We start from the raw sequence: 13,710 nt of genomic DNA, 5'->3' as shown, positions 1-13,710 counted from the left end.
GGCCTGTACAGGCACTACACACAGTCATATACTAGTATGCCAGAAAGACAAATAAATATAAAGGGAGAGACGTAAAGGGTACTGGAAATTGGAGGAGAACTTCTCTTAAATTAAGGATCCAAAGACAAAAAGTTAAATTGCTGTTGGGACAATTGAAGGAGTGCAAGCATAAGTGTGACTTGAGTGTGTCCTACAAATACAGTGACTTGAGTGTGTCCTACAAATTGAATGCTAGATGGGTACTTCATCGTAGAATATGTGGGGTCAAAATTAAATTACACTATCATAGTATTCTTTAGACGGGCACTTCATCCTAGAATATGTGTGGTCAGAATTAAATTACACTACCATAGTATTCTTGTTTCTTTTGTTTTGGAATAATTTTAGAAACCTTTCTTGATTTGAAAATATCTGATTTTATAACATTGGGTCTATTCCTGATTTTATATGACCTTAGAGTACAAAACAGATATATCCTAAAGAAAAAAAATCTTTTGTAGTTGGAAAATATCTAAAATAAATATTTAGTATATGTTTGTACTTTAAGAAAACATGTTACTTATGGGTCTGACTTCTATATTTTGTTCTAACATTACATCTTCATGCTCTTTATCTTTGTTCTTAATTTTTCATTTATACACTTATAATTTTGTAAAATAGTAAGGCAATGCTAGAAAGAAATTATTTTCTCTTTCCTAGAATGAGTATTCTAATGATATATTTTGAATTGGGCTTAAGATGTTACAAAAAATTTGAAAAGAAGGGAGGCAAGTAGTATTTTTAAAACTTTAGGGATTCTAAGTGATAATGTCAGACACCTTGAGGGACGTTTTTGAAATTATCCCTTTGTTTTTTTTTTTGACTAAAAACTACCTTTTAGAAAGTGATGTGACTTGATCCTTGTACATGTTGTTAATGAATACTTTGTGCTTGGATGCTCCTAAAGTACTACTTAATTTAGTAGCATGATTGCAGAACCAAAAAATTCCACTAAAAAGTCATAGGAGATATATTTCACAAAATCAATATATATAGAGAGGCAATTTACATACATACAAGTATGTGTAGGAGAAGAGGAATAATACTAATAATATATCATTAATCATACTTAATTACGTAATTACAAGATATTTAATCCTTCACTTTTCTCAACTAACCACAATAATAAGACTCCCTATTAATAAATCACGTGACCTGGTAAACAAGTCTTACAACTATAAGAAATTTCTCAATAAAATGCTAATTCCTAAACAGTGAACTACCATAACTTGACTAAAACACTACTGTTAAATAATAATACAGAAATTTCTATTTTTTTTGAGTCTTGATTTAATATGCCAACAATGATATACCCTAACATGGCATCAAGTTTCTAATCCACTAGATTACCAGAAAAAGAAAAAAAGAGAAGGAAAGAAAAATTTAAACCTTCATACGAAATATTTATCATTTTTACCCTAACATTGGTTTTCTAACATTTAGTCTCCAATTACATTTGATTTCATTTCTTATAGCTAGAAGACTCAGAGAGGTGGATGACCATCCTCGACAATTGGAAGACTTTTCTTATTTATAACCAGTTTTTTTGGGAAATTTCAATGAAGTCGTCGAGTTTGATAAACCATTTCTCGACGTTCAAGTCCAGTGTTTGAAAGATTTCTTTGAATTCGGCCGACACTGAGTCGAGCCTGCTATTGTACTCGTGAATATGAATTCGTGTTACTCCATCCAAAAGATCCTTACCCTTATGCCTTATGCACCAATTTTTGAGTAAGTCGTTTTCCAATCACAAAATTGCAGTTATTCGTTATCTCAATAATGCATGCTTGATTGTTCAAGGTCTATGTTCTACTTCTTTCATCTCAAACAGCTTTTTTTTTTTTTTCACTTTAAATTTTTATTATAAATCTAGGGACCAAGAGTGAGGTTAACACAAGTTTCAAAGCCTTTTCGTTTTACCAAATGAGGCTTGGAAGATTTGCTTATGACGTACCCAAAAAGCAAATTATTGCAGCCCAAGTGACAAGCAAAAAACTCCATTAAAGAAGCTTTAGATTCTAATACGATACCTAAACATCATTTCAATTCAACAGTCACGATTCATAATTGAGTGTTTCCTTTCTATTGCTTCCATCTTTTCTTGTGTATTCATGCGAACATCAACTAATTCAAGCAGCATCTTTGACATTGTGGATCATAGACGTTGAAGCGTACAAGCATAGATCCCTTTGCATCCACTACAAATTAAACGTGCATGCATGCTTATCCACTAGGATACGTAATTGTGTTGACATCTATGATGTGTTTAGGTAAATATTATGGTTTTATCTTTTATACACTGGCAGTGTATACACTTTCACCATTAGATACACGACACATAATTCGAATTTGAATTTGAAATCCAAATTTTACAAGTGTGTCATGCATCCAATCATGACAGTATATACACTGTCAGTGTATATACGATTTACTCAAATATTATATATCTTTGTCTTGTTCTATGTTCTTAATTTTATTAATTTACCTTACCTTTCATTTTTCATTTATTTTGTTCAATGCCAAGTTTCTTTGCATCCGAATTCTTTCTTAAAGTCAAAGATTACACATGTTCTTTGGGAAGATTTTTTTAACAGACGGACATATACACATTCTTTCAACAAGCACTTGTTAATGTTTTATAACTGAACAGGTGGATGAATTTTAGGCCCACCAGTTCAAAGTACAGTTAACTGGCTGGGTTGACTGCTCAATATTGAACTAAATTGAGGAAAAAGTTGAACTAAATTGGGGTTAAGCATGGTTATTAACCCCCGATTGTGTCAACTCCTTATTTGGTTAGATTAGGAATCCGCTGAGCGATGGATCAATTGCTAGCGGATTAGGGGTAATAACTATGAATCCGTGACAGTGGTGTGTTTTTGGAAGTTTATCTAAAATTTTATTGTAATTTACTGCACTTGATTAGGAAAAAGTTTGTGTTTATTCAAAAATCCAAAAGCACTATTCTATTTTCCAAAAGCTCCCCAGTATCCAATTTTAAAGTCAATGAAGTTGAAATAAACTGCCAAAGTTGTAGAAAGCTCGCCAGCATCCAATTTTCAAGTCATGAAGCTGAAATCTGAAATAACTGCTAAGCGTCACGGTCAAGTGCACGCTTGAGATGCTGAAAGCTGAACTAAACTGCTAACTGCTCGTTCAAGTGTTTGGCTCTTTTCTCCATTTATTTTGAGGGTCCTTTTACACTTGCACAAATTTTGACTTACTAGTGTGATTGGATAGGAGATTATTTGAAATAATATTTTGAATAAACACTGTAGCATTTTTTTATATGATGCACGTGAGATTAAAAGCATATTAAAAAATGTGTTTGTGATATAATTGAATAAAATTTGGCTAATAAACCATTATCCAAACGCATGTAAAATTAACATATAAACGTACTACATACATACAAGTCTATATTGACACAACTTTCCCTCTTCCTATGTTGTTAGCTTAGAGTACAAGACTTTAGATGTAATAGAGAGTAAACTTAGGTCTTGTTTGATAATTCAATTCAGTATTTCAACTTAATAAATTAGATCTTAATATGATCAGACACGTTTGATTGTAAAAAATTGAACATTTGAATTAATTAAATGGCACTGAATTTCTTAGGTAAAACTTGCTTTTAAAAATAAATGATGAACTATTCACTTATCACTTAATGTGATATATACTTAAATGTATCGTATTTAGTACATTTAACAATTCAATAACTTAATAGATTCAAACCTCGTATTTCAAATTTCAAATTTCATTTTTATCAAACACACCCTTAGCCTTGGACGGGTCCATGTGAGGGTAGTAGAGAGTTTTTAATTTTTTTTTTTTTTTTGGGTTTAAGGTAGGATATCGCCTAGAACAATTCAAGGTCAAGATTTTATTACACAATCTTTGTTTAATAATCTTTATTTTTTTTCTATATTTGTTTTAATTTTATTATTTTTCCTTTTTTTGATAATCAAACACACTGAGATCCATTTATACATACTGCCGTCTTCTTGATTTGTGCGTAGGACCATGCTAATCTTTCTATGTATCGTTCCAATTTTATCAGATGTCCCCCCGTAGGGACACATACTGTCGTGTACCCAATGTAACTTAAAGTATACGGCAATTTCAACAATTCAGACATCCTATCCTCTTGCTTGGTGGAGACTATTGCTCCTTTGCTTCCAAGCCCCAACAGAAGAATACAAAATAACTTATTAAAAGATACCAACATTGCTTGTCAAAATTAATAAATGAATCAAAAGCCAATTACATTTACATAATGGCCATACAAGCAAGCCAAAAAAAAGAAAAAAGAAAAGCAGCAGAATATAAACAAGAAACTCTTAAAAAGCAGTTAAAAATGCACAACTCAAGTGTTGTCGAGGTGCTCAAGCTGAAGGGCTAGTTTGTAAGAGACGAAAGGAAGCACACGCTTATTTGCTCAACTCTTTCATTACTTCGTTCTCCAAATGAATGCAAAGAAATTATGGTTTTATTTCTTGGACAAAATTTAATCAAATTGCGGTCCTCATGGAAAATCTTTGCGAAATTTGTAAAGGGAAATTATACCCCCTTTTTCTTAGGCAAACTACCAACAATATTCCAAGAGTCTGAAGGCATTACCCCAAGAAGCATCCCATACCAAAGACCCTGAGAAGTGAAAACAACCAAACTTCATGCAAGAAGTAAACTACCACATTTGTTCAATTTTAAGAAGTGATAATACTATAAAACTTAGCTCTCTGTCCACAAGCATTTAACAAGTAGTCTAACATTAATTTGCAAGCCGCCACATAGTGATTTGTAAAAATTTCATGGGAGGTTACTTCATTAATGGTAAAACTTAGTATCATTAATGTCACTATTATATCCCTACTTAAGCATAACCACACACTTATTTGTAGCAAAAATTGATGTATTTTCAAATCTTGCATAGCTCAAAAAATTAGCTGAAGTGTCTCCATTCTTAGTGACAGCTTACTCAAGCTGAAGGCAGTTTAATCAAAGTAGAATAGCCTAATGAAAATCACCTTGATGCCCAAGTCAAATTTGTAGCACATTAGAATTCCGAAAAGGGCGCCCACAAGGAAATATTTGCCGATGTACAATTTTGTAAACACCTTACGTGATAATTTGATTCAATCAAATTTTGTCCAATTGTCTCGATTCATTACAATCTATTGCTTGGAAAATGCTAAATTAACTAAGACCTCCATACATCCATCATCTGATTGATAACGATATTTTCCAACTCCTCTCTACATAAGAGGAAAGGGATAGTATGGATGATTTCGAAGGAAGGAGTGTAAGTGAAAATTCGGGTTTAATTCCTACCACTTATATTTTTTTAAAAAAATTCCTCTCTACATCTCATCTTCTCTCAAAGGCCTTTCTTTTAGAGAGGGAAACCACACTATGATCTTCCTTCTATAAATTTTGTTTTCCTAATAAGGTTTCTTCCAAATTTTTTCAGTAAGAGTTTCCCGTTTCTCCTAGGAGTTTCTAGTGAGAATTTTCTAGTCTCCTTAGGGTTCCTTGAAGTAACCCATGGAATTCAAACAAATACACTAACCATAAGTTATAACTTAACATAAGTGAGACAAATCAGCTAGAGGAAACTCAGATTTAGTGGGATTTAGACCTAAAATATCTTATTTCTTGCATCTCTACTTAGTTATTTTACTACTACACCGACAATTATCTCTCCTACTTGAAGTCACCCTTTCTACGTACACCCTTTCTACGTACGTGAGCATGATGCTAATTATTTCTCTATCCCCGTAAAGTTTACGCTACATGATGTTGAATCGTTGACATTGTGCAAACTGCTCACGACAATGATCCCACCAGAAAACTACAGCTGATGTCAACCCAAATAATTTAAAAATCTAATAAGATTGAATAGTGAAATTAAGCATCACCCAAGAAAAACCAGCTTTGCATCATATGTAGCTTTTTTCCAACAAATCTACGCAAGAGTTTGCATGGAAGACAAAAGATTATAGCATGGAAAAAGGGTTCGGAAATGATGAGTACCAATTGAAGGAATGCAAGAAAAAATTATGTTGACTTCCAGTCCCAGAAAGGGAGTGAGCTCATCCACTAGTAAGGTTGAAAGATAAACTAAACTATTTGATATTCTAATCAAATTTGACTTGGTAAGAGATCATTCGAGTTTGGTACATCAACTAATTAAGCCAAACTTGAACAGCATTTTTTGTTTGATAGTTTTCAAATTCGGTAAAAAGCTCATTTAAATTTGGTTCAATAAATAAAAGAGTCAAATTTGAATAAAATTTGAAACTCGTTAAAATACTTAAATAAATTTGAACACTATGATGTTCGGATTGATTAGGTTTGTTTGCACCTCTATCCACTAGTTGTTTAACTTCTGGATCAGTAGAGAATATTGCTGGGTATGGCTTCCTTTGTAAGAATAGAACTAGGGCAAACACGAGACCAAACAAAGTAGAAAATGTTCCAACCACCATTATTGAAAATTTTGCAGTTCTTGAGCGCCCTGAACCCAATTCATTGGACACCCTCACACGGTCAAATACATACGAGCCCAATTGAATAATATGGATGGTAGAACTTAACTTTAATTGTGTAGAGAAATTTCAGAGATAATTATGATTTACTTATTTTACTAATAATAGAATTCTTGAGTCACATTTTTTCTAATCAAATTTTAATAGCAAAGACCATGAGGTAGAAACAAAAGAACTTGTTAATCAAAATGATCAAAGTGAAACTGCAAATTGACGTTTGCATCAACTTAACTTTTTCGTTTTCTTGTAGGAAAGCTTTGAAGTCGGACCAAAAAAAAAACCTCACAAGACTAATGTCTTAACTAAGTCATGGGGAATTAAACATTTTGATTTCTATTTATGTTGCTTTAAAACATACCATATAGCAAGCTTAAAAAAAAACAAAAACAAAAACCTTATAGGAGCACTAAATCCCGAGCCCACCATGCATGCCCAGCCCAGCATGTTTAAGCTGCAAACACTGAACACAAATTTGAATTTGGGCTTTTAGCCTCGTTTAGGCTGAAATAAAAAGAAAAAAAGAAAAAAGAAAAACAAGAATCATGAACCTTTTTGCAATTTGCTAACTAAGGACTTATTTGATAACTTTACTTTTTTGAATTCAGCATGTTTGATAATACAAATGTCTTACCACTTATTGTATTAAGTACTCCTTAATTTGTATACAAACTTTTCAGTGAAAATTTTTCACTAAATTTTTTGAATTAATTACATATACTATAGCTCTCATACGTATAACACACTCCCATATATGTTATCGTACAAAGTACACATTTTTTTTGTTCACATGCACGCGCATGTAAATATATACTCTCATACATAAATATGCAAAATTAAATATCACCTTTAAATGGTTTCATTATTTTCTATCTCTCTTTCTCTCATAGGCACTTTTTCTTCTCTCTAAAAGGCAAATTTTTAAAGATAAAAACATAGTATTTCGGTGATATTTCAACTCAGTATTATAATTCAGTTAATTATCAAACAAATATAACATAATCAATTCAGCAAGTTAATACTTTCAGCAATCAAATTTCAAATTTTAAAATTCAGATTTCAGTCTTATCAAACAGACCCTAAGTTATTCAAGTAAAGGATATTTTATAACTTTTCCTATTAGATTCTTGTTATAAGATCTATCCAATTGACACGTGTTCCATAAAATACTGGATAACAATCCAAGTTTTAAAATATCTTTCTTAGTCAATATATATATATATATATATATATATATATATCACTTTAAGAAGTTTTGCAATAGTGTATAATAGGAAAATGTAATAGAAAACCCCAAGCCCTTTCTTCGTTGAATATATAACTCTTGAACTAACAACATAACTGATAACCTTTTTCGTGCATATTTAGGTGGACTTTCGGACCTGTGTTTTCCAATTCAACTTCTTCTTGATCTCCTTTTGAAAAGCAACTTTTGACCTCTGTAACTCACCATATAGACAATATGCTACTGCTGAAACTTCGGCATTCATTACGCCTCCTGCATGAATCACCACTATCATCCTATTCCACATTCCCAAACTGATGTAAGTTAGCATTTTTCCTCTTTTTTATTTTTATTTTTATTTTATTTCTTTTTTGGGTTGGAACACATTTGATTACGAATATGCCATGGACGGTACATCCCATTTTGAGAACACCATTGGTATTGAAGATCATTACTGTGAGTATGTGATGTTGTGATGTATGTGAGACATAGGAAATTTAAAATATTTTTGGTAAATTGGGACCTACATACAGATCATGCAAGCCTAGTGTAATGTTACACTTCATCAATCACAAAGATTAAATGTAATCTAAAATTTTGAATGGCTACATATGGTGAATATCATGATCAAGTAGTACCGCACGCAATAAATATATGGTTTCCAAGAATAGTACCATTCCATAAGGGCAGAAAAAACCGATTACTTGAGAAACCCTGAAAGCTTTGTGAGGGCTTTCCATGAAAAGCCAGACCAAGTTTGATCACAGCTACCAGCAATGACATACAATAGCTGAGCTACTGCTAGAAACCACCACGATGAATATTTTAAATACTATTTATTATAGATGCCTTTAAGCTTACAAATTTACGACTACTTCATTGCACAAACTTACCAATATATATGTGAAACTTACTTAAAGCTAGGTTAGTAAATTCTTTACAATTATAGTAAGTTTTGAGAGATGAATAGAATGTTTGTGCATTAAAAAGGTAACTTATATGGGTGACTAAAACTTACTACTTTATTGTCCAAACTCGTCATTATGAAAAACTGACATGCAGCTAGATTAGTAAGTTTAATGAGGTCAGTAGTAAGTTTTGTTAAATAAATGGTAAATTTGGCTAATAAAAAGGTAATTTTTTAAATTTACTTTTTATTGCACAAACTTACTGTTTTACTTGAAAAACTTACATACAACTAAACTGGCAAGTTTAATCAAAATAATAGTAAGTTTTACTAATAAAAATGTAACTTTTGAAATTTGCTATTTTGTTGGACAAACTTACTAATTTACGTTAGAAGCTTACCTATTGTTAAAGTGAGTAAGTTTGACAGAAAATACAGTAAAATTCATTACATAAACGGTAAGATTCAATATTAAAAAAATAAATTTTTTAAGTACTTATAACTTACTATTTTACAAGACAGTCTTATCGATTTAGTTGAAAAAGTTACATGTACCTTTGGATGCATTATTTAATTCACAAAAAAAGGGGACGCAAAAAGCTGTAAACTGTCACAAAAGGAAAGAAAACCATATGTTCAGGTAAATTGCTATTATTTTATATTAGGTCACCTAACGATATCTGTACCACAGCACTATCCTATTGGCAATGTTGAATGTTGTACCTTGCAATATGTTTCTCCATATTCCAAACCGTATATTCAACAAGAACTAAATTTAGCGATTATTTTTTTGTCAGTTTTCTCACTTGTGATCAGATAATATTCTAACCTAAAGTGTGTAATCCACTTGACATGCATACTTGCCTTTAAGTTTGTTAGTGCTGATAGTTTCACACATCATCTCCTATCCTGATCAACTAATTCCCATTAACCAGATAGAATTTCTTTGTTATCATTTTGTGAAACTTCAACAAATCTATATACATGCACAAAGCAATTACATTGACTCACAATTACTTTCAGAAACCTGTATCTCTTGAAACCTTTTAATTACTGTTGTTCATGTAATGTGAGTCTCAATTCTGTCATGGCTCTAGGACTTTAAGTCTTTCTAAATGATTATCTTTTTGGTCAGCTTTTCTTGCAGACAAATTGGATCAACATCTGCATTGGCCTGCAAGAACACGAGGCAAACAAGTGAACAACAAGGTGACACGCCAGATATTGCTCTGAAACTTATTTGATTAAATCATCATAATGGTACCTCACTTTGGATTGTGTAAAGAAATTCTTCATTAAATTTTGTGTAGACACAGCTAACAACAGTAAGACTTCATCAAGCAGCACTTTCAGTATCCTGATAGAGGAAACCATTTAGTATGTGCCAAGTAATTCTTCATCAGAATTTCAATTCCACCACCCAAGCATGGCCTGACCATGAACGTACGATAATTTTGTTTCCTCAACATTTTTGACTTCCAGATGAATCAATCCACCAGTTAAGTTTCGAAGCTTATCCTTCTTTACTTCCAATTTTTTAATATTCTTCTCCATGTGTTCTATATGGTTCGCTGCCTGAAGAACATGATCTGATACTGAATGCTTTCTCTGAAAAAGGAAAAGAAAATCAATGAATCTTGAATCTAATACTAAACTAGCCAAAAAAAACAAAAAAAGAGTCAACATTGTATTTTGTTTGATCAAGAAAAAAAAAAAAAGAAAAGAAAAGGAATACAGGTACAAGGGTGTAAAAGGCGTGAAAAGTGCAGAAGTAAAATCTCAACAAATCAATCTCCAAGAGCCGAAATTGAGCAGTAGATGCTGATGAATTTTTACTTCTTATTACGCATAAAAATTGAGAATTCATCAGTTAATTGAATCAGCAAGTCTAGCTTCATCACCTGTTTACATTCAAGAGGCAGCAGATTTCTAAGAGAAGCATAAAGCCGAGCCGTTTCTTGCCTCCTTTGACGCTCGATATCTCTGTGATGGGCTTTTTTCTGCTGGTTGGCATTAGGGTTCTTCCCACAATCATGATTATCAACTCGAATAGCTGATAGTGGCTTTCGTTGCCTTTTCCGAGCCGAGTTGAACTTGGTATTGATGATGATCTCCTTAGTATCTTGTTGATATGAAGCAAGTGAAGATGGAACCCAATTTGCAGATCTTGATGATGGATTGTGGGGTCTTTTAGGTGGGGATAAATGGATGGCTTTGGCGAATATTGAAATAGCATTGGATCATCTTGCTGTAAAGGAGTTAAATTATTAGAAAAGTCATCAATGTTCAGCCAACTGCTTTCTTAGCTTAATATTCTGTGATATGATGAAGCTGACAAACGAAGGATACGTTTGTTAGGATAATTGATAATATGAGATCTCCTAAAAGGGCTGAGGATTCCAAGAATAATTCCTGCAATATCTTCATAAACAAATAGCAATCAGGATTGAGTAGTTCTCCCCTCTCACCCGCCAATTTTTAATTTAAATTGACACATGGGGAGTCCAGCTTCTCACCTAGAGCCATTTATAAAAAGAAAAATGTAGCATTAAACTATTAGTATTCAATTTGATTGAACGTGAAGCAACTTGAATAGATAATGGAAGAAGTGTAGTATTAAACTATTAATTTTCAATTTTGATTGAATTAGAAGTAAACTTGAACTAATAATGGAAGAAGTGCACTGCTTTTAATTTTCATTTTTTGAAAGTTTTCTTGTATCAAGGACTTAGGGGGTTTGGTTAGGGCGTGTTGCAGTAGTACTTGGATAGATGATTCTTACGATGATATATGGATCATGGGCTAATTTTTTTTTTTTTTGGGTGTGGGTTTTTTGTGTTTAATTTTGCTTGGTGAACTTATAGTGTTGGTTTTTATTATTATTTTTATTTTTAGTATAAGTAAGACGTTTTGAACTTGGTATCTCTTACTTATACTCCCTTCTCGTATCACCTAATTCATCTTTCTCCCAAATATTGGTTTGTTTATTATAATGGGAAGACTTATCATACGGCAAATGATTTGGAACCAATCATTTATTTGGTCGACCTAAGATGAATATCACATCGGAAAGGGAGTTTTGATAAAAAGTTACTAAATGAAGTTTCAAAACTTTTCTTGATGTAATTTTGAGTTTGAGCAGCTAAGTATTGAGGTTTCTACCAATGAACTGTTTAGAGAAATATGTTATGACAATATTAACATAGTTAAAGTGTGTGCCACCATCTTTTAAGGTGTTTCTTGTCTTCTTATTAAAAAGCAAATTACCCCTAAGCTAGTATAAAGTCAAAAGAAATCATCCAAAATTAGCGTGTGACATTTCTAAGAAGACTTGTACTTTTTAGAGACGAAGAATTCAGATTAACAAAGTATTTTAATTGTCTGGTTTAAATAGACATGTCTATTTAGATTAACTGGCGATTTAACTATGAAATTAAATTAATATAAAATTCGTTACTCAGCCTCTAAAATGCCAGCCCCAATAGATTTCATTTTTGAGACTAAAATTAAATAAATTAATATTCAAACCAATCAGAGAGATCTAGAATACCAAATAATTAAGGAAACAAAATAAAAAGCCCTTGCCACTTGCAAAAAGGATTTTTTTTTTTAATTGTACGTGAAGTGTTTTAAATCCGAGATCTCTCACTTCCCCCCATACCATCCAACCAAATAATTTAAGGGTATTTATGTCCTTTCATTTAGCTGTTATCATTGACCATTAATTAAGGGGCAAAGTACTCAAGAAATAACATTAGAGGCAAAATGCACTTCACCCCAAATGTTAAGGTGACTTAATGCAATTAATCCTTTTTATTTCGAGTGGACCTTGAACTACTTGTTTAAGATTAATTCAATTAGGTTGCCAATGAAACGATTGCAACCATCACCAAGCAAAAACCAACAGCTTATCCTGCCCATTAGAATGAAGAAGAAAATGCATGAAAAATTAGAAATCCAAATGGTGGTAATTAATGTTAGCGAACGAACCACTTGAACAAAGCAAACATGGTGAGTTGGCCACGAAGGTGTTGTCGGAATTTTGGAAATTTTTACAGCCTTCAGTGCTCTGAGGAGTACCAAAAGCATGATATTTTCTCCTGCTTTTCGGGAACTTTATTAATTCTTCGTCGTTTTTTATTAACTTAATACCTCTTGGGATCAGTATGAACAGAAAATCGATTGCCTGGACTTTTTTGGATTTTGTGGCGCCTATGAATAGAAGATGTTCCATTTCCGGTGTCCATTTGGGATTTTGCTTACAACTTACAAGTAGAATTGTTAATAGAGTCAGGTCAGTTCGAGTTGAGCCTGTTCAGCTAGAGAAAAAGCTCGATGAGCTTAACTTTTCATTGAGTTGGGCTAAGTTAGGATCTAAATATTATGTCCAAATTAAATGTGAGTTGATTTTGGACCTTATTAAACTCAAATTCAATATAGGTCTGATCCTTCTATATCTGTATATGATTATATATAATATAATCATATTTTGGTATATATAACTATATATCTAAATATATAATACTAATACTTTATACTTGTCAAAATATATTAATATATATAAGAAATATTAAATATATAAGCAACGACCCAAAACCCTAAATATACTTATGAGTTAGGATCAACAATTTTGTTGCTTTCTTGATGGCCAATAGTGCTAATTTTATTTAAACTCTAACTTTGCTTTTGGTTTAGTAAATTTTTGTGTTGGCATGGTATTAGCTACTTCTTATGCCAAGTAGGTAGATTCTTGGTTTAGCTATCTCAATATCTCTAATATGTTACCTAGATGTTGACTCACTGCCTTTTGTAATGGCTAATTGTATTTTAATTAAACGTATATGGGTAGTTTCAATGACAAAATATGCCTTATGTATACCCTACCAGTTTAAAGTCTACATGAACTGATTACCATAATTTCTCGATCTATTTTCTTTTCTTGTAAGTTCTTATGTGACTCATGAGACAAATCAATTTGTTTATTTCTATTTGAA

The 13,710-nt window shown here is 32.1% G+C and overlaps 1 protein-coding gene and 1 pseudogene across 1 annotated transcript; both read right to left on the bottom strand.

Annotated features, from left to right (window-relative positions):
• Positions 1 to 4,025: 4,025 nt before the first annotated feature.
• On the bottom strand, positions 4,026 to 4,117 carry LOC113764307 (annotated as a pseudogene).
• Positions 4,118 to 9,827: 5,710 nt separating this feature from the next.
• On the bottom strand, positions 9,828 to 11,242 carry LOC113759527 (transcription factor bHLH125-like). The gene is made up of 5 exons (XM_027302102.1): positions 11,233 to 11,242; positions 10,618 to 10,838; positions 10,164 to 10,324; positions 9,981 to 10,032; positions 9,828 to 9,890 (listed from the first exon to the last, which is right to left on the bottom strand). Exons 1-5 carry the CDS (start codon positions 11,240 to 11,242, stop codon positions 9,828 to 9,830), a joined length of 507 nt encoding a protein of 168 aa, XP_027157903.1.
• Positions 11,243 to 13,710: the final 2,468 nt, after the last annotated feature.

Source organism: Coffea eugenioides, chromosome 2, assembly GCF_003713205.1.
Source record: "Coffea eugenioides isolate CCC68of chromosome 2, Ceug_1.0, whole genome shotgun sequence".
NCBI lineage: Eukaryota > Viridiplantae > Streptophyta > Magnoliopsida > Gentianales > Rubiaceae > Coffea > Coffea eugenioides.
Note: the sequence above shows the minus strand (reverse complement) of the source record. Positions and strands in the feature narration are given on the sequence as shown.